General features: G+C 40.1%; 2 protein-coding genes across 2 annotated transcripts; one reads left to right on the plus strand and one right to left on the minus strand.

Moving 5' to 3' along the window:
* Positions 1–2,110: 2,110 nt before the first annotated feature.
* CA2 (carbonic anhydrase 2) lies at positions 2,111–19,238 on the minus strand. The gene is made up of 7 exons (XM_047783661.1): positions 18,683–19,238; positions 17,377–17,574; positions 9,252–9,370; positions 8,697–8,789; positions 7,019–7,081; positions 4,748–4,903; positions 2,111–2,910 (listed from the first exon to the last, which is right to left on the minus strand). Exons 1-7 carry the CDS (start codon positions 18,714–18,716, stop codon positions 2,791–2,793), a joined length of 783 nt encoding a protein of 260 aa, XP_047639617.1. The 5' UTR covers positions 18,717–19,238; the 3' UTR covers positions 2,111–2,790.
* On the plus strand, positions 18,715–19,617 carry LOC125128664 (uncharacterized). Its single transcript, XM_047782855.1, has 2 exons — positions 18,715–18,729; positions 18,913–19,617. The coding sequence occupies exons 1-2, from the start codon at positions 18,715–18,717 to the stop codon at positions 19,615–19,617; spliced, it is 720 nt and encodes a 239-aa protein (XP_047638811.1).
* The last annotated feature ends 1,663 nt before the right edge of the window (positions 19,618–21,280 follow it).

Genomic DNA, 21,280 nt, shown 5'->3' on the forward strand with positions numbered 1-21,280 from the left:
ATCAAAATCCTCAGTATTTAAGATAAAATTATTTTTTCCTGCCTCGCAACATTACTTTATTAATGCTTCTCAAATTGGGGCTACCTGGGTCCCAGCAGATATACCTGCTAATCAGAGGTGATAAGTTACCTTCCCCCAGTGCCAGTTTTATTAATTGTAGTCAGCCAGCTAAAATATCTTATATTAAAAATGAAAGTGGCCATAACACAGAGTGGAATGGAAATGTTGTATAAATTTTACAAAATATGAGACTTTGAAGAAGCAATGGTCTGCTCCAAACCATGCCTAAGGAATTTCTTCTCTGCTCTGGGGAATATTTTGATGGAACATTTGAAAAACATTGGCATACCTTAATAATTTGTGGAATTTTTTCATTTCTCAAAAAACTAAAGACAATAGTATCTCTTGATTCAATGTAATTCCAGCTGTGAGTGATGTAAAATGTTTTCATTGCAGAACTTAGAGATCATCTATTATGTACATGATAATTCACCTTAACTCAGTTGTTGACAAGTTTCTGTTTCCATATATAAGTGAAAACCAATAAGTAAAAATATGCACAAATTAAATTCATCATTTCATATTTAGAAGAGGGCATTCCTGTTGTGGCGCAGGGGAAATGAGGAACCATGAGGTTGGGGATTCAATCCCTGGCCTCGCTCAGTAGGTTAAGGATCCGGCGTTGCTGTGGCTCTGGCGTAGGCTGCCAGCAACAGCTTTGATTAGACCCCTAGCCTGGGAAGCTCCATATGCTGCAGGTGCAGCCCTATTAAAAAAAAAAAAAAAAAAGACATATTTAGAAGAGGCCCTAGCAGCTCACCTGGAGTAGCTTTACTTTTAGTTCATACCCAGTTCTTTTAAAGGTTAGCTTTGTGGGTCCTAGACCCAAAGCAGTCAACCAGAAATTAGAGAAGCCTTGTTCCACATAAACTGTTATTTGCAAATGTCACCATTACTGTTTAGAAATATGTATCTACCTAAGTTTTCTTTTGAGAAAAACTATCCACCTATTTAAAAAAAACCTACCTTGACAAAAACAGTTCTGGTTTGACAAATCCTTTTGTTTCTTTAAGTGATGAGTGTATGCAAGGTGAACCCTTGATGAGCCAGTGTTGCACTGTGGGTAGTTATCTATGTTGGTAGGCTATTATAACAGAAGACACTGTATATAAAAATGCTGTTTGGAAGCAATATTTGCAGAACAAGCAAACTTCTCTATCTTTATTTAGAAAAAATGAAATGAGTTTTTGTTGCTAAAAATAAACTTTTTTGTTTCTTTTTCTAAGAAAAAATGAGACTCACACATACACACAAAAAAAATTTTTAAATGTGCTATTTTTGACCACCTCTTATATACCAGACATTACCTCATATAATTATGAATACCCTGGGTGTTATCCTCTTTTTACACCTGGTATCAGAGAGATTAAGAGGAGCTGGGTTTCAAAACAAATAATCAAATGCCAAAGCTTATGATCTTTCTCCTACACAAAACTCAGCTTAATTCTGTAGGAAAGACCTGAGAGTGAATTTAGAGAGTCATCTATCTCTGATAACAAAGAGGTTTTATTCACTAGAGTGTGGAATCTGAGTTCTACATTGAACTTGGCTTCCCAGAATAGCTCATTAGCCAAACAGCCCATGGTCTGGGCAGGCCGAAATAGCGGGAGATTGGTACTTCATCTATTCATCTCCTTTCTACTTGTAGTAGGTATAATTTACCTTTCCAAGGGTCAAATGACTCTTACTTCTGGGTACCACTTGGGTTCCCTTTTTGAATGAAATGGATTTTTATTTACTGTATTTCCAAGGAGCGTATGTTGATTCAGGGTGTATGCCCTCGCTGCTCCTGCTTTTCATGTCACCAGTTCCTCTACTGCAGGTTCGATCCAGACAAGCTTCTCAAGGAGATTGCAGAGCAGGTACTCAGAAAGCACTTAAAACAGTGCTTGGAAATAATAAATGACCTTCAGGGTTTTTGCTTTTATGGAGACTCATTCAATCGTAAGTAAGCCAATTATGATGGCTTACAGTGAATTAATACAAATTATAAAAATAGACATTTTTCTCCTCTACTATAACCCATTGCCCAGTACAAAATAACCCAAAATAGAATTCTGGATTTTATTAGAGAATGTATCTAAAATACAATATTTATTAAGTTATGATATATTATTTGAATGTAAATATACTCTGTATCACAACTATAACAATTTTTACAGATAATACTTCATTTATATCTCCAGAGTTCAAAAGTCACTAAATTATGACATAATTCAGATGTAAGATAACATTGCTACAAATATATAAGAATTAAAGTTTTTTCTTTAATATATCATCTGGGAATCACGAACACTTATTTTCTCTGATATACATTACATAGGATCATGATGACTTTACCTGATTTATATTACACAGCTCAGTTTATCTCATTATATAGATTTGTACTCATCCTACTTTCTCACTGTTTAAAAATAGCATTTCAGTGAACAATTGTGAGTGCTCATTACCCCACGTGCTATGAACAAAATCAAGGTACTTCTCTCCTACTCCATATATTATATTCTCCATTAGAGAAAAGCTACTACCATAAGCAAAGCACCAATCACAGCAATTCTGCCAAGCATGACAATTGGTCTAGGTTTTCACATTTCAGTAGTAAGCATGTCAGGTGAGAGATGAATGATCTAGAAAACCAGATGCATGGCAGCCAGGGACCAGTTCACCAAGGTGGATGTGTGCTAAGGGAAAGCCAAAGATTCTTCACTGGACGCTGTCTCTAGGACCATCTTATTGGAAGGAAGCTCTGATTTGTCTATTTTTCAGTGGCTGAGTTGGGCGCCAGTTGTCCACCATCGGGTGTTCAGGTTCACCCTCCCTGTTGAAGTTCAGGGTGTGGAATTTCATCATCTAAAAGACAAAAGCAAAAATGACAAGATGAAAAAGTTTCCCAAAAGTATTCAATTATGTGCTTGTATTAAATCTTAAAATACAATCCCTAAGATTCACAGTACCATGTATCAATGTTCAAGATTTAATTTGTCGCCCCATAGCTATATAATCACATAGAGATTACATATGTCTGCTTTTATATAACAAATCCATTTCTAGAAAATACATACAAAATATTGCCATCATTTGAAAGGAAATTTTCAGTGAGCTTGTTTTTTCCTCTTTCAATTCCATAATCCCTATAAATATACTTCTGGGATGTAAAGTAATAATAACAATTCTGGATCCAAGTTAAAGTTTCATGTTTTTTTTTTTTTTGCCCCAGGGAAGATAAACTACAACATCTGTACGATTAGATAAAGTGGGATCTGCAAACTCCAGGACCAAATGATGGGCTGACCTCTCTGCTTAAACATATAGAAACACAGCAATGAATTTGCTTAGGCTGGGACTTCGAATCCTTATTTTTGGTTAATTATGACTCCTTTTTAAATTTGTCTCAGTTCCCAATGCCATGATGTAACATGTGCAACCCTGAACCAGTCTCTTCCTTCTCTGAGGTTGTTTTTGCAAAGTGGCATGTCCCTTTCCCTAAGCAAGACTTGACTAAAATGAAGAAGGGTGTTCGGGAAGTAATGTAGCCTCCTATGAATCAATGGCCTTGAACCTGATCTCTCTGGTCCACTAATATTCCCTCAGTCACCCCCTCAGGAAGTCAATGTCCATGTAAGTTAACTACTGTAACATGTACAACAATTGTCACTACAAGGCATCAGTCACTTGATTGGCACAAACTACACTGTATATGAAATGTAAGTGTGTCAAGTGTGTCTGGTCTAAGCTAACTCAACCTGCAGTGAACTTTTTTTTCTTCTTGCTTTTAAGGGCTGCACTTGCAGCATAAGGAAGTTCCCAGGCTTGGGGTCAAATCGGAGCTGAAGCTACCAGCCTACACCACAGCCCAAGCAACACGGGATCTGAGCTGTGTCTGCAACCTAGACCATAACTCAAGGCAACACCAGATCCTTAATCCACTGAGCAAGGCCAAGGATCGAACCCACATCTTCATGGATACTAGTCAGGTTCATTACTACTGTGCCACAACAAAAACTCCATGGACTGACTTTTTTTTTTTTTTTTGCTTTTTAGGGCCGCACTTGTGGCATATGGAGGTTCCCAGGCTGGGGGTCAGATCAGAGCTACAGCTGCCGGCCTATGCCACAGCTGTACCAACATAGGATCTGAGCCACATCTGCGACCTACACCACAGCTCACAGCAACACCAGATCCTTAATCTAATGAGCAAGGCCAGGAATCGAACCTACAACCTCATGGTTCCATGGAGTGACTTTTAATAGATACTTTTTCTGCAAAGAATGACTCTTATTTTCATCAGACTCCAGAAAAATATTTGGACATAAATAAAACCGCAGTAAGTTCTTAGTGAGCAGGAGGCTAGGAATTATCACCAATACCTATGTACCTTGAATATAAAATCTCTTTCTTCTGGACTTCAGTTTCCTCACAGCTTAGCAAAAAAAAAAAAAAAGCATTTATCAGGTGACAGACACCTTTCCTAGGTAATCCTCAGTTTTAGCCAGTTTTGGAGGAGAAAAAAAACTGCCTAAGGTTAACGGCTAACCACAGCAACTATTTATTCATTGCTGATTATCTCCTAAGCACCGGTGGCACAGCTAGAAGCAGCAGGAGGAGGATTAAACCCCAGGTCTGTCTGAGTCCAAAGGTCAAGCCCTTCTGCCTGGAATGAATATTCTGCTGTCTTTAGAAAACGGACCTGCCCACTGCTAACAGAGATGGGTTCTCTGAGCACAATCCACGTCACACTTTCCAGGAGAGGGGGGGTGGTCAGGGACCCTGGGTAGGTCCAGTAGTCCAGGCTTCCAGGGAGGAGGTCACGAGGGTCAAAGCCAGTGAATTCCACACTCTTACCCTGGAACAAGGCAAACACATGGGTTAACACATGACCAGAGTAGGCAGGAGGCCAGAGAAACAGAAATAATCTCCTCCAATAGCCAGAATACTTTTAATTTTTTTTTTTTTAGGGCCTCACCCGCCCCGCGGCATATGGAGGTTCCCAGGCTAGGGGTCAAATCGGAGCTACAGCTGCTGGCCACAGCCACAGCCACAGCAATGCCAGATCCAAGCCGCATCTGCAACCTACAGCACAGCTCACAGCAATGCCGGATCCTTAACCCACTGTGCGAGGCCAGGGATCGAACCTGCAGCTTAATGGTCCCTAGTCAGATTCATTTCCGCTGTGTCACAACAGGAACGCCTTAATTTTTTTAAAAAGAGAAGTTCCATGTTCACCAGAAACAGAATAATAAGCAATTAACAGAAGACATTTGACATACAAATTAGATATGCAAGGGAACCTGTTAATTTCACGTGTCCATTTTCTCATCTAGTCCTCTCAAATAATTCCTTATATTTTTAATTAACTGATCATAGCCAGTATTTACAGTCAAACCACTGCCACTGAAATGATGCAATTTTAGGTCACAGTAACATAAAATATAGTATCCTTGATGAGGAGGTAGTTGTCTTCATATTCCATTTGATGGCTGGGTCAGAACTGAAGACCTGCATTTAGTTTTGGACAACAGGCTTTTAAGGCAACAAAAGCAAAAGAGTTACTAGAAGTAACAAAGTTGCCACAAAGTGAAAACTGTCATGTGAGACTAGTTAAAGGGGACTCAAGATAATTAGCTTGGGGTAGGTGAAAGGCTGACAGAGAATAGGATCACATGGAAGAAAGATTAGGGTATTCTCTTTTTTTTTTTTTTTGAGATATAATTGACATATTAATTTTAGGAATACAGTGTAATTACTTAGGATTTGAATACCCACAATATGTCTAGTCAACATTTGTCAACACATATACAGAATTTTTTTTCTTATGATTAAGAACTTTTAAATCTACTCTCTTGGCAACTTTCAAACATACTACACAGTGTCATTAAGTATGGCCACTATGCTGTACATTGCATCCCCAAGACTGACTTACTTTATAACTGGAAAGACTTATTTCCTTTATAACTGGAAATACCTTTTGACCCCTTCCACCTGTCTGGCCCACCCCCACTTCCAATCTGTTCTCTTCATTCTTGAGCTGGTTTTGTTTGTTTATTTAGATTCCACATAAGAGTTCGTATGCTATTTGTTTTTCTGTATCTGACATCTCATTTAGCCTGATGCCCTCAAGATCCAGTCATATTGCCACAAATGGCATGATTTCATTCTTTTTTATGGCTTAATTCATTGTGTGTGTAATCCACCTTTTCTTCATTCATTCACTATGGGATGCTTACGCTGTTCCTATCTTGGCTATTGTAAATAATTTTGCAATGAATATGGGGGTGGATATATCTTTTTAAATTCATGTTCAGATTAAATTTGGATCAGATTTATTCTATATGAACCAAAGGGCTCAAGCTCAGGGTAAAAGTGAGTATTTCAGAAGATATTTCAGAAGACAGATGCTGCTTCAATTTCAGGATGAGCTTTATAAAGTCAGGTTGCCACTGGCAATGGTAGAATTTAAGCAGATGCTCCATGACCTCCACAACTGTGCTGGAGAGAGGATTTAAACATGAATTCAAAGAGGTCATAGAATACAAATTTCCACAAAGCAGGAGCTTATTCTCTGTGTTCACTATTGTATTTCCTAGATTAACAAAGTGACTGGCATGCAGTAAGTACTTAACAAATATCGGCCGTATGAATGAGTAAATAATTTGACCAGATGATCTTTCAGTCTCCTTGCAATCATGAGATTCTCTGACTCTTGCATACGGATATCCAAATGATGGGAAGCAAGATTCAATAAATACAAGCCTTTAAAATTATACAAGCATTAGGATCAACTTTTGGATAAATATAAGTAAACATATAAGCAACATTTTCCCTTTGTTAACTGCTCATCTAAGCATCACACATAAAACCAAGACTACTCAACTTACACAAAAGAATTTTCAAAAATTAGTGGAGTATGGTACCAGAAACAATAGATACCTTATTGAGGTGGCAAAAACTTCAACTGTACCTTTGTTTTAATGGAATCCAGAACATCAACGATTTTCTGGAGGCCTGGCTGAGCATTGCCAATCTATAGAAAGACACAAAGGACAAGATAGTGTATTCCAGTTGGCACTTCACCAGTTTTGATTTGGGCAGCTCTACAGTAAAATTTCTCCAAATTGTGAACCAAAACCCATTGGTTGCTACATGACACCCATCAGTCTTAGTTTGGTTACACTGGCACCACAAACTTTCCTACTTTCATTGACAACATCCTTCTGCCTCTGGAAAAGGAGGGAAGCGGGCAGGGCACAACCTCTAAAAGAATGACATACCCATTGAGGACATGATATAAACTGCTTAGAACCAACAAGGCCCAAGACAGTGAAAGGTTTGACCTCCCGTGGACCCTGAGCTCATTATACACTCATTGTAATACATTAGCAGTGAAATGATACGCCCACAGGTGCCATGGCAGTTCTCCAAGGCCAACAATAAAATCCAAAAAAGTGGGTGCTGGCCCAGTTCCTGGAAATCCCTGCCCCTTCCCCAAAAAGTTGGAATAACTCCCTCTCATTAGCCTCTGAAATTACCCAGCCCATAAAAACTCGCCTTTTGGGCCTTTTACCTTCTGAGATGACCCACACTTTGTCTATCTCTCTCAATAAGTCTGCTTCTTCCCTATCACTTTGCCTCTCGCTGAATTCCTTCTGCACTGAGACATAAAGCATCTGAACTTCAGTAAATCCTGGGACCAAGTGTGTGATTTTAATTAAAAAACAGTGGGTTTAAATTCCAATCTGAGTCTTGGCTGGGTTAGAGTCCTAGTACTATGGGTTCAAGTCCCAATCTGAGCCGTGGGGTTTCACCTTCACGCCTACAGTTCCCCTGAAACTACCCTGTCAAATGTCACCAGTGACCTCCAATGCCCAAAACAAAGATCACCATTCAAGTGCTTACCTTGATCTTCATACAGGATTTTGCAAAATTATCTTCCCTCCTTTGTAAAATTCTCCCCTCTTATGGCTTTCCTTCTATCCTCCAGCCTCTAAAATATCCCTTAACTCTTGAATACCTTTTTAGTTATTTAATTAGCATCTTTCCTTACAGTTTGCAGTTCCTTAGGGTTGCTTGTGCAGCAGCTCTATCCTCTCCCTCTTAATGCTTTCCTTGGATGATTTCACAAATAGTTGTACCTTCCACCTTGACAAATGATTTCTGACCCATGACTCTCCAGCCCAGACCTTTTTCCACTGGGTTTACAGGTGCCCAGAGGGCTACTTAACCTGTATGTCCTGCTTTTGTTGCCTGAATTCTTCAGTATGGGGTTGCTGTCCTTCACTCCAAAACCTGGTCTTAATTTAGCATTGCCTATCAAGGAATAGTGCTCTCTAGCTTAAGCTTGAATTTAATAAAAAAAAAAAAAAATCTAGTTTTCATCCAAAGTATACCTCTTTCTCATTTCATAATTCAGCTGTATACATGGTTCACATTTACATCTAAATGGTACCCCCTGGACTTGTCTTTTTGACCTCCATGTGTACTGCTACTAGCGGATATGGAAGGAAAATAAACATGAAAATACTTCAGAGCCAAAGGCATTTCCTAGGCTCTATGTTGAATGTCTTGTTTGTTAGGAATGTTCTGTCCCCTTAACCTTTCTTGAAAACAGGGGGAAAAAAAGAATTAGGCCATCAACCAACCTTCAAAAAAACACCCAAAACAGCCAGTCCATCAGGCTGTTGTGCAGCTTCTCCAAAGTCCTTGTATTTGGTGTTCCAATGCACCAAGTGTAGCTAAAGCAGGAGACAAAACCACAAACAAATGATTTACATGATAAAAGCCTACAGAGCTATCTAAGGCTCTTTTCTTTGTAGCTAGAGGTTACCAAAGAAAGGGAAAAAAAGTGGATAAGTTTAAATCTAAACTTTAAAAAATATTCTAATTATCCACCACTTGGCAGGGTAGCAAGTGATTTCATTGACTCTAAGACAAAGAGTTGCATATTTTTGAGGGAAGGCACAAGGTTTATTTCTAGATTTACATTAAAACAGGATCCTCCAGTTCGAATTCATTAACTTTGTACAGATGGTGTCCAAAGAAGTTGTAGAGAAAGTTTTGTAGTCTTAATCGTAATATCACAAACAAAGGTTGTAAGAAGCAAATGTGAAGATCCTTTGTAAAAGAAGTGGTTGGTTTGCTTGGTCTGAGTTTACAAAATGAAGCTTTTGAAAGAAAAAAAAAAAAAAAGGCCTTACCTCTGCAGCATATTTCTTTTTATCCACAGTATGCTCAGAACCTTGCCCATCAGATGAACCCCAGTGAAAGTGAAACTGAATCAATCTGTAAGTGCCAGCAAGAGGTCCACCTTCAAGCACTAAAAATAAAATATATATATATTTACACATAAACACATGCACATGAAACACACACTACTGAACATGACATGATTTAATCACATTTTATAGGACTAAATGTTGCCTAAAGCAACATTTTCACTCTGTGAAAATTAAATCCAGACTCAGGTTTAGTTGACAGCACTGAACAAATGATTTCATCTGTTTTTTTCCCTTCACTTGTGCTGACTGAGGGATGGATACTTTTCCCATCTGTTTTCTGAGCACAGTGATACTTGTCTCCTGGCTTTGTTTTGAAATCACAGGTCCAGGTTCAGAGAGAGGAAATTTTCAGGGGAACTATTAATTCCAATGTGAATCAGTGAGGAAGTGCCTGCAGCAGCTTGCTACTGCTGGTCTGCTGTACACCCCTGCAAGCACAGTCCAAGGACTGACCTTCAGCTGGCTCTACTGACCTCTGATATCAGTTTTTATATATCAGAACTTATGAAATAATAAGCATACTCTTGATCTTCAGGGTATATAATCAATTTTCCTTGCACAGGCTTCAAAAATTCTTTAGAATTTGGATGGTCGCAGCTACTAATTATCCTTATACCCTCAAAATGTTCTCTTTAGACTCTCTGACCTTTATTTTCTCATCTGTAAAATGCATACATTCAATTATTTACTCTTCACTAAGAATCAATTGATCATCCTTGAGATGCAGTGCATAGTGTTTTCTAAAAATTCTAACTTTCAGGAGTTCCCATTGTTGTGCAGTGGAAGCGAATCTGACTAGTCATCATGAGGTTGTGGGTTTGATCCCTGGCTTCACTTAGTGGGTTAAGGATCTGGCGTTGCCATGAGCTGTGGTGTAGGTTGCAGATGCAGCTGCATTGTAGCACAGGCCGGCAGCTGCAGCTCTGATTCGACCCCTAGCCTGGGAATCTCCATGTGCTGTGCCTGCGGCCCTAAAAAGCATAAAATAAATAAATAAATAAATAAATAAATAAAAATAAAAAATAAAAATAAAAATTCTAACTTTCATAACTATCCCATGATTCTATTGTTCTGGTATGAATGTAACTTTGTTACAGTAAAAACCATACTAGGAATCACATTCTTAGACTACAGTCTATCTGTAGATGATTAATAAGCTGTCTTAAGAGGGGATTAAAATAGTAAGAAATCACTGTTTCCCCTAACCCTCACCAGAAGCCTCTTACCTAACTTACATGTACTAATGGGACTTAACAAATATATTTAAAAGCTTTTACAATTAGTTTAATTCTACTACTTCAATTTTATTTCTCTAGAACTGGGATTAGATCATCTGTTGCTATAAGTTTATTTTATCAGCTTTTGTTTATAATTCTAGAAAGTAATGAGCCCAAACTTACTGTGCTTTGTAAAACCAAGGGACAAAGTCTGTACAATAAAGTCTGTTCGCTCAGCTTCATCTAAATGTGCTTAGATGGTAGCAACACTCATTCATCTATTCAAAGAAAAGATAAAGCTGGCTGGAGGATATTTAGGGGGTTGGGCCTTTCTGTGGCTCCTGATATAACCTCTAGCTGCCAGCTCTGTCTTACAATAGGCCAGGAGAAGAAAAGAATTAAAACGAAGAGAGAGAACAAATTATAAATGGTGTTATATTACAGATCTACTAAGAAACCTGAATTTGGATGTATTCTGAAAATCACATCTCTTGAAACTTAAAAACAACTTATTATAAAAGTACTTTTAAAAAATCTGATAGGGAAAGAATTACCCTTATACCCCCAAATAGACTTTTCCCAAAAGGAAGGAATTTTCATGATGATATATCCTTAAAACAAAAGAATATACGTTTACAAAGTGAATTGATACCAAAACTAATTCCTTTATAACTACTTTTTAAAACTGGCTGATCATAAACACCATTTGTAACATCACTTATTCAGCCAAGTGGTAGAATTAGTTAAATAAAACCATATTAAGCATCTGAGGTAACCGATCTTATTTTAGAAATGATTTGGAATTAGGCAAGAGTATATGAGCTTTTATCAAACAAGCCTTGCTAATACTAAGAAAGAAAGAGAGAGAGAGAGAGAGAAAGAAAGGAAGGAAGGAAGGAAGGAAGGAAGGAAGGAAGGAAGGAAGGGAGGAAGGAAGGAAGGGAGGGCGGGAGGGAGGAAGAAAGAAAGAAAGGAAAGAAGAAAGAAAGAAATGCTCTGGATTCAATGATGAAACACATTCACTGCTAATCTATTATTCCCAGATACCTGTTTGAGCTCCCATTAAAATAAAACTATGTTGCTATGTAGATTAGAAGCCCATTATAACTAGGAAAGGTTATTGAATTGTTAGTTTAACTGCCACAAAAAAAGCAGCATTTCTGGTCTTCTTCAACTAACTGGTTATTTCTCAGCAACTTTTTATCATGGAGTTTAGTCAGTGAAATCCCTCAAAACATTGTTATAATAATAAATTGCCATAAACTCTAATAACAATAGCGTTCATCTTTTTATTTGAGAAATAGGAAAGACCAGGTTAAAGACAGGGAGCTTGCACTATATGGTAGATCTACTTAATTTGTTCATTTCATGCTACTTTCTAAACTATCCCAGGAGTTCCCGTCGTGGCACAGTGGTTAACAAATCTGACTAGGAACCATGAGGTTTCGGGTTCGATCTCTGGCTTTGCTCAGTGGGTTAAGGATCCAGCATTGCCGTGAGCTATGGTGTAGGTGGCAGATGTGGCTCGGATCCCGCGTTTCTGTGGCTCTGGTGTAGGCGGGTGGCTACAGCTCCGATTAGATCCCTAGCCTTGGGAACCTCCATATGCTGCGGGAGCAGCCCTAGAAAAGGCAAAAAGACAAAAAAAATAAAAATAAAAAATAAAAAAAAACTATTCCAATTAAAAAAAAAAAGTTTTCTAATGCAAAAATAACTTTTAAAAATAACAGAAATTGCTAACTGCATGTTTTTTTTCCTCTGTAAAATCTAGCTATGTTAGTGAGGCTTGGAAGAGTCAATGATTTATTGGGGCACAGAAATCTGTTCCCCAAGTGATGGAGACACGTAAATGGGATTCTCTACTCAAAGACACAGTATCTTTTCCAAGACTCCTCCAAACTCAATTTAATCCAAATCTCAAAACCGGGAGCCCTGATAGATTTTAACTATTATGATTTTCCAATCAGTTGTACATACCATATATAAAACACAAAATAAGCACTAAATATTATCTATATTATTATCTATCTATACATATTACTTATGTATATTATATGAAAATTGTGAAAATTAAGTCATTCAAATATGAATTAAATCAGATACTTATGCAAATTAAAAATAAAAAAGATTTATTAATATAAATAAACTATTTCTCCATTAAAAACATATTTCTAGCAGGTGAATAATCTTCTCTATGAATAATTTAGAATTTATTAAATATGTTTTTTTTTTTTGTCAGTGGCCAATAATCCTATGGCTACCTACGAAGGTTAAAAAAAACAAGGTCAATGTAGACAAATCTGAAAAAAGGATGCCCACATTCCATTCTTTTAAAATAGTGAAAATATTTGGTTGTCACTTTCACTAGTGTAGGCAAAATTAAAATTCAAAGGAAAAGGGAGTTCCCCTGATGGCTCAGTAGTTAAGGATCCCATGTTGTCACTGCAGTGGCTTGGGTAGCTGCTGTGATACAGATTTGATCCCTGCCTGGTCCAAGAACTTCCACATGATTGCAAATGAGGCCAAAAACAAAAAAAAAATCAAAGGAATATAAGTTTTTACTTGCAAGTATGTGGCAATTTTATGAGAACAAAAGCAAGAAACTCTCTGACATGAACATAATGAAATACAGTGTCTAGAATGGTTTTGTCAGTTTTTTTTTTGTTTTTTTTTTTTTTGTCTTTTTGATATTTCTTTGGGCCGCTCCCAGGGCATATGGAGGTTCCCAGGCTAGGGGTCGAATCGGAGCTGTAGCAGCTGGCCTATGCCAGAGCCATGGCAACACAGGATCTGAGCCGTGTCTGCAACCTACACCACAGCTCACAGCAACGCCGGATCATTAACCCACTGAGCAAGGGGAGGGACCGAACCCGAAACCTCATGGTTCCTAGTTTGATTCGTTAACCACTGCGCCACTACGGGAACTCCTGGTTTTGTCAGTTTTATAGAAGCTTAGTGTCCTGCTCACAGCATTAACATTATGCAGGATAAGCCCTCCCATTATGTTTCCTTTTAACTTATCATTGTTGTTGAAAGGAAAATGTTAAAGTTCCAAAAGCAAGTCCCTGATGATACTCAAGCAGAACTCATGCATGAAGGTCCATTATATCATACAAACAATGGTCTACTTGAAATGAGCACAGGTGAACTCAGCTTCCTTCCTTCTCTTTCTTGAAATAATAAAAACAGATTTTAAAATTTTCAACTTCTAAAAAACAGAAACGATATGAGAGTTATGAGTTGGCCTAGTAATTCGAGCATTGGTTTTTCAATATTTGCCTCTAACTTTGCAATAAAGCTGGAGAGTGTTAAACTCATTAATAAAAGTTAATAAGTTAGCAGGAGTTAATAATTTGACTACCATTCTTTTCTCCCAGAAAAAGCAAGTAATAAAAGATCTCAAGCAGGGAGAGTTATTTTTTAATAATTAAAAAAATCTAATAGGATTAACAATTTTTCATTAATTTAAGGTAGTTCATTTTTAAAGGAATTCAGAAGATTGATGAGAGCTTTAACTCAAGCTTCTAGTTAAAGCTTACTAATTGCACATTTAAAAAGAATTCTCTGAAACTGAAACACAGCAGTAAATTCTATCAACTCAGTTTCTGATACACAAGTATTTTAAGTTTGGATATAAAATTTAGGATATACCTGAAAATCTGTCTATGAGAAGTTCTAGAAGACTGAAATCTCGCTGAAGGGGAAAAAAAGTAAATGAACTGCGAGGCATTTAAATGTAGAAAAATAAAGTATATCTAAACGTGTGAACATTGTAGAAATAATTCCTAACAAAAAGAGATGACAAACTGTCGATTTTAAGATATTGAGTGACCAAAATGAAAAATTATTTTTAGACCTAAGTAAGCAGAAAAGTCTATCAGTTTTTTCCAATAGGTACAGGTGGGTACCCAGTAAATACTATGATTGTCATTCAAAGATTCTTATTCAATTTCTATTTTTAAGTGGCTGCCGTTTAGGCTCACTCCAACAACTAGGAAGGAGACTACGAGCAAGTAACTTAAACTCTTGAGCATTCTGTTTCTTCATGTTTATTTTAAGAGAGTTTGACTAGAGTATCTCTACCATTTGTTCTAACTTGAGAGTCTAGGGTTTTCAAAAAAAAGAAGTCTAAAGGGTGTTTCTTTTCATAGCATGATTGATTTAGTTGCCTTTTGTTATCCTGTACATGTGTTTTAATATCAACATGTGTTATATTCTGCATTCTAGAAAAAATGCTTCCTTGTTTAATCACAACAACTGAAAATGCTTAAGAGGTATGGACAAAATTACAAAGGAGTCTTTCATTTGTAAAGGAGAACAAGTCTTTCTAACATTCACTCCTCTTTCTTGTTTTTACAGTACCTCCTGCCCAGCTCTCAAGTCCCCTGTGTTTCCTACTTCCTTTAGACTGGAGTCTCCTCAGAGATACTGAAATTCGACAAGCCTCATCCTTCAAGCACAAACGTTATTTACCCTGAAAAAGTCTCTTCTGACTTGCTGATGTCAACTCCAAACCCGCTTCATGTTTCCATATTCCCCTGGAATACTTTCTTGTTGCACTTATCAAAGTGATTGTCTGCATCTATTATTTCTGTCTTTCTATTTGAGGTGTCCCCAGCACGGGCCCTAGGGATACAGGAGAGGGACCAGGACTCAATCCTGTCCCCAAGATGCCTCGCTTATCTTGTATATGACTGGTGTTAGTAAGTTTGTTTTTGTTTTTGTTTTTTGCTTTTTAGGGCCACACCTGCGGCATATGGAAGTTCCCAGGCTAGGGGGTGAATTGGAGCTACAGTTGCTGGCCTACACCACAGCCACAGCAACACCAGATCCGAGCCACATTTGTGACCTGCGCTATAGCTCATGGCAACACCAGATCCTTAACCCACTGGGTGAGGCCAGGGATTGAACCCGAATCCTCATGGATCCTAGTCGGGTATGTTACCACTGAGCCACAATGGGGAACTCCCAGGAATTTTTTTAAAAATAAAAACTAGACAAACTATACATCTGTTTCTAAAGACGTGGGTTTGAGCCTCTATCTGAACTACTTGGCTTTCACCTGTTTCACAATAGTGCAGTGGGTTACGAATCTGACTACAGTGGCTGAGGTGGCTGTGGAGGCTTGGATTTGATCCCCAGCCCACCAAAGTGAGTTAAATTAAGGATTTGGCATTGCTGTAGCTGAGCCAGGCATAGATTGTCGCTGTGGCTTGGATTTAACACCTGGCTGGGAACTTCCACAGGTACAGCCATAAAAAATAAATAAGTAAATAAATAAATACATAAATAAATAAAAATAAACACGGCCAGTTGCTTTAGTAATGTATGCGTTATGCACCAGGAGAAGTAGTTAGAAGAAAGTGGCCGGCTCTAATCAGTTACTGCTCATGTAGAATTCCATCAGAACTACATGGAGAATTCATGTAGAATTCCATCAGACATATTCATGGTAAAACATATTACTGTGTAATAATGTCATATAGAAATCAGCACATAGTTTAATATAATAAATGGGATATTTGGGGAAATATAAAAGTAAGATTTTAAAATATCATCAAGTGATGGGAAGTAATCTTAAAGCTAATTAAAAACTTTCTTCAAAAATCTTATCAGAGGTGCAATAGCTACAGGAATGGCCTAATAAAAGGCAGTTAAATTGTGTGCAGACCTGATAACAGCAATGGTCATTTACTGAGGAACTGTTACGTGTCAGGCAACTGGTTTTATATGCCTTGTTTCATTTAATCCTTCTTCTGTTAACATGCTACTTCTATTCCAATTTTACACTAAGAAAACAAAAAATCAAGAGAGGTAAAGTTACTATCATTCCCAGGAAAGGAGGAAGGAAGAATTTTTTCAAAACTGTACTGAATATGTCAGATAACTATTGAAAAAGAAGAGTTAACTTGATTATAATGATTATAATACATTTATATGAGTACAATAGGTCACTACTTCAACATTTTGACAGCATTACTGAATGTTGTCTCCATCTTTTCTCATTTTGTCCCAGTGCTTCCCCTGCTTCCACACCACCACCACACAAAATGTGTTTGTAGTACCATTCATTCAATATCCTTCAGAGGAAACCACTCAGGAAAATAGGACATTGGCATTGAAATCAACCAGTGGGCAAAGAAGGCTGCTACTATGTCTGAAGGAGATTGTTCTCCTATTTCTAAGTAAGAAAAAAAAAAGAAGAAGAAGAAGCAGCAGCAGCAGCATTCAATGGACATTCCGTAAACAGCTCTATTACAAATAAATTGTGGTAACTGGTTTTGTCATATAGGCTGAGTATGTCCACAAAATCTGAAACTTATGAAATAAATTTCCGGGTAGATACTAAGGTATACTGCCACTTCTATCACTCTAGCCCAAGAAAATAGTCATAAATACAATGTTTCCAAGAATTTTAGCATTTTAATTGTCAGGTTTTTATCACTCTTCTCACTGCTACCTTGAAGATCACCCTAGGATGTGCTTTTTATAGTATAAGCATCAATTTTGGGAAACAAGTACTTTAGAAAGTCTTAAAAGTTCAGGTTTTGCAAATCCCATTGTTTCTGATCTCTATGCCAGGGGACCTTGCCTTCTGTGACTTTTCCCAAGCACATCACAGTTATTCAATGCCCTACATAGAAACCAGGAATTTTACAGGGAGAAGTGGCCCCTGCCACTTGCAAATAATTAGCCTACTTCTCAGAGACTGAACGTAATGAAGATTATCAGAGTGTAGTATTAAGAAGAGGGTCTTGCTGCTGCTTCTGTTAAGCTGGGAAAACAGCCACTGGCTGAAATACACAAGTTATTTTTTAAACACTGACCGGCTTTGTTCTGGGAGCTATCAAACTCCACGTTGAAAGAGTGGCCGTTGTTGACAATTCTCTGAGAAGTCGCTTGCTCATAGCAAAGGGACAGAGGCTTCAGGGCAGGGTCGTGAACAGCTGTGCTGGTGTTGATGTCAACAGGGGACTGGCGATCTCCCTTGGCGATGGGGAAGTCCTTATGCCAGTGCTCAGGTCCTGAGATTGAAAAGAGAGTGTGTGAACCCCCCACTGTGGGGAAGGACAAACCCAGACCCCTAGAAAAGAGCAATGGCTCTGGAGCCAATCTGTCTGGCTCTAATTTTGGCGGCATAATTAACAGCTGAATAACTTTAATGAAACACAATCTGTGCCTTAGTTTCCTCATTTGTATTAAAGGTTGATGTGAGAATCAGAATCAATATACGTAAAAGCTTTTAGAACAAGTAGTGAGCACCATATAAATATTAGCTATTTTATGTTCCTTTTACTGCCATTGAGTGACTGACATTAGGCTTGTGATTAGGATTTGGAGGATGCAAGCTCACTTAAGACATTCCAGCAGATGGGGATTCCTCTCTCTTGTCCTTTTACTAGATCAGTAAGGTCAGAATCACTGTTCAGGCAGGGCAACCCTGCTTTAATGGTTAGGATTCCCACGATCTAGAAAGCCCCAAAACCCCAAAGAGGCTCAAGGTGGTTTAGACACATCTTTCTCTTTGGTCTGCTGGTTCCGGAGAACCCAGATCTGTGACGCCGATAAAGCCGGGTTCCTGGTGACTTCCTAACATTAGAAGCGGAGAGACGAAGGAAAAACTCAGAAATCAGCGCAGTGGATTCAAACCACCCCAAGAAAATGCCCCGGGACACTTCGTGCTGAGAGTCTCAGCCACAAGTGGTGCTGAAGATGAACTGGGGGTAGGATAAGGTAGGGGGAAAATAGGGTCCCCTAATTTCTCTGCGATCAATAACTAAAATGTATCGTTACAATTCGCCCTAGTTTCCTCCTGGGTCGGAATAGGATGGTCTCCGGCTCGTGACCCGGGAAGGGCTGTCCTTGGGTCCTACTGCTGCTTCTGCGCGCCCCCTTCCCCCGGCACCGCGCGCCACCGGTGGACGCAGGGATTCCTCGACAGTGGACTCGGGCTCTGAGCTGGGGGCATCCCGCGCCGGGGAGCCGCGGGCGCGCGGGCAGGGCGTCGGGGGCGCACCTGAGCCTCGGGTGCTCCAGGCGGCAGCGGGAAATAGCAGGTGCGTGCGCTGCTGGGCCCCAGAGGGGCCCGGAGCCCCAGGCGCAGACGCCGCCCCGCCCGCAGCCCGCACTCACCGTTGTGCTTGTCGTATCCCCAGTGATGGGACATGGTCGTGCCGCTGGTAGGGGCAGGGCAGGAGTTGGCGCCGGTCTAGCGGCGGCTGCTGGAGCGCCTGCACCGTATGTCCGCGGGTCGCGCCGTGGCTGGTATTTATAGGCTCCCGCCAACTTCGTGCTCGGGGGCGGCCGGGGGGAAGGGGCCCTGGGTGGACCTGGGCGACTAGGGGAGGAGGTGACGGGCGGAGGTGATCTCCCCGCGCTCGGGGCGGGCCAGGAGGGCGAGGCTCCGGGGGCGGGGAGAACGCCCTTTCGGCGGGCGCTGGGCCAGGTTCAGGAGCTCCTCTCCCGCCACTCGTCTCCCCTCGGCCTGCGGCCCGACCTCGGGTCCCGGCCCCGGGTCCCTGGGCCTCCACGAGGCTCCGTGCTCCCCGCGCGTGTGGCGGCGGCGGCTCCGGGGTTCCTGGGTCGGACTGGGCTGCGGAGCGTCTACACGCACCCCATCCCCCTCCGGAGCGCTGAGGCTGGCGGCGGCGCTGACTGCTGAGGACCCGCGTCCGGTATCTCTGATCCCTTGTCCCCTTTGTGACTGCATCCCTGGCCTCGGAGCACTCCAGCCCCGCCCCATCGGCCCCACCCACGCCGAGGTCTCTAGCTCCAAGGGCTTGCTCGCGGGCGTCCCGGGCTTGCTTAGGAGCTATGACCTTGGGGCAAATAGGGATACGGTCCTTGAGGCGCTAGGGAGGGAGAAGCATCACACTGAGACCTACGCGCCCCCTGCTGGAAGGCTGCGGAATAAACCAAGAAGGAGGGAGAGGGTATCTTCGACTCAAGTCCGAAGAATGCATTTCCTTGAAAGCTGTCAAGGTCTCTTGAAATGTTCACCAAATGTTTGTTTCATCCTACCTTCTTTCTTCTCTTTCAAAATACACTTTAGAGGAGAGACTTCCTAGTGGAGTACTTATTGATTTAAAGCAATCAAAACTTCTAAAAATCACTTTTTTTTCACAGGAATTGGGTAAAAGAAAGACTGTCTTGCAAAAAGATAAGAACTTTCCCTGGCTGACAAAGGAAACTGGGCATCTGGCATACCTAAGAACTAATTCAAAGAAACTGAAGAGAGGACATTTTTGAGTCAAGGCAGCATTGTGGCTTTCCTAGGCCCTAGGCATTTTGCCCTTATTCATTTCCTTTTCGTGGGTATGTGAGGCACCGTTTCTCCTGTACCCAATGCCCTAAGTCAGGATTATTTTGAGGTGTGAACAGAATTCATTTCCCTCAAGGGACTTTGTCACAAAAAGGGGAGAAGGGTTTTCTGTCCTGTGAATCTCTGAGATCACTAAGAGCATAGTATTAAAGTTAAACTTGGGGCAGCAGGACACAGTTTCACACAAGTCTAACAGCCCTGATATCACTCATATAGATAAATAAAAGGATAAATTATAATATTAGTGTAAATTATTCCAATGTTGATTTTAAAATCATTATTTACTTTTTTATTTCAGTCAATTCCATACAAACAGAAATGATTCAGATTTAGATACATTTGGTCTTGTCCTAAAACTCCAGGAAAGTGGTACCTCTTTGTGGGGTTTTTTGGGTTGATGTCACCAGTGAATTCTTAGGCAATGAGCTATTTTTGGTTTCTAGGACCATCACAAAATGTAGTTCGTAGTTACAGAGAATTTTGTATTTGTAGCTGCATAGTCTCTCATGGAGGCTATACAATAATTTTTTTTTTTTTGGTCTTTTTGCCATTTTTCTTGGGCCGCTCTCCGCAGCATATGGAGAGCTAGGGGTCAAATCGGAGCTGTAGACGCCGGCCTACGCCAGAGCCACAGCAAGGCGGGATTCCAGGCCAGATGGAGCCGCGTCTGCAACCTACATCACAGCTTAAGGCAACGCCGGATCCTTAAACCCCTGAGGAAGGCCAGGGACCGAACCCGAAACCTCATGGTTCCTAGTTTGATTCGTTAACCACTGAGCCATGACAGGAACTCCTATACAATAATTTTGATTCTTTGCATAATTTTCAAATATTTACTTAATTCAAAAGAAGAGGGCCTCGGGAGTTCCTGTCGTGGCTCAGCAGTAACAAACCTGACTAGTATCTGTGAGGATGTTGGTTAGATCCCTGTCCTTGCGCAGTGGGTTAAGGATCTTTCATTGCCATGAGCTATGGTGTAGGTCAAAGACGCGGCTCCATCTGGCATGGCCATGGTGTAGGCCGGCAGCTACAGCTCTGATTCGACCCCTAGCCCCAGAATTTCCATATGCCATGGGTGCAGCCTAAAAAGACAAAAAAAAAAAAAAAAAAGAGGGCCTCACAGTTGCCATGAGACTCTTCACTAAGCCCTGGGGATGTAAAGCTGGTAAGTGCCAAAATTGAACACTACCATCTATGAATGTAACATGGCTTCTCAAGATTCTGTGAAGGTCATCAGGCTTTCAAATCTGCTTGGAATTCTTGTCGCTCATGTTCTGTGAAGCTGGGCTGTGGCTTTAACATGGAAATAATAGAAGTATAGTTCAATTATTAAATACCTCTGAAACTTAAAACACTACCAAACTGCAGTTCATCAAATAAATTCCTATTATTTGAGTTTCTCCCTTCTC

Source organism: Phacochoerus africanus, chromosome 6 (genome assembly GCF_016906955.1).
Source record: "Phacochoerus africanus isolate WHEZ1 chromosome 6, ROS_Pafr_v1, whole genome shotgun sequence".
NCBI lineage: Eukaryota > Metazoa > Chordata > Mammalia > Artiodactyla > Suidae > Phacochoerus > Phacochoerus africanus.

Coding starts and splice junctions, on each gene's coding strand:
- CA2 (XM_047783661.1), bottom strand. CDS start 18,716: ATGTCCCATCACTGGGGATACGACAAGCACAACG. Junction 9,371..17,376: donor TAGCTCCCAGAACAAAGCCG/GTCAGTGTTTAA, acceptor TTTTATTTTTAG/TGCTTGAAGGTGGACCTCTT. Junction 7,082..8,696: donor TTTTGGGTGTTTTTTTGAAG/GTTGGTTGATGG, acceptor GTCTTTCTATAG/ATTGGCAATGCTCAGCCAGG.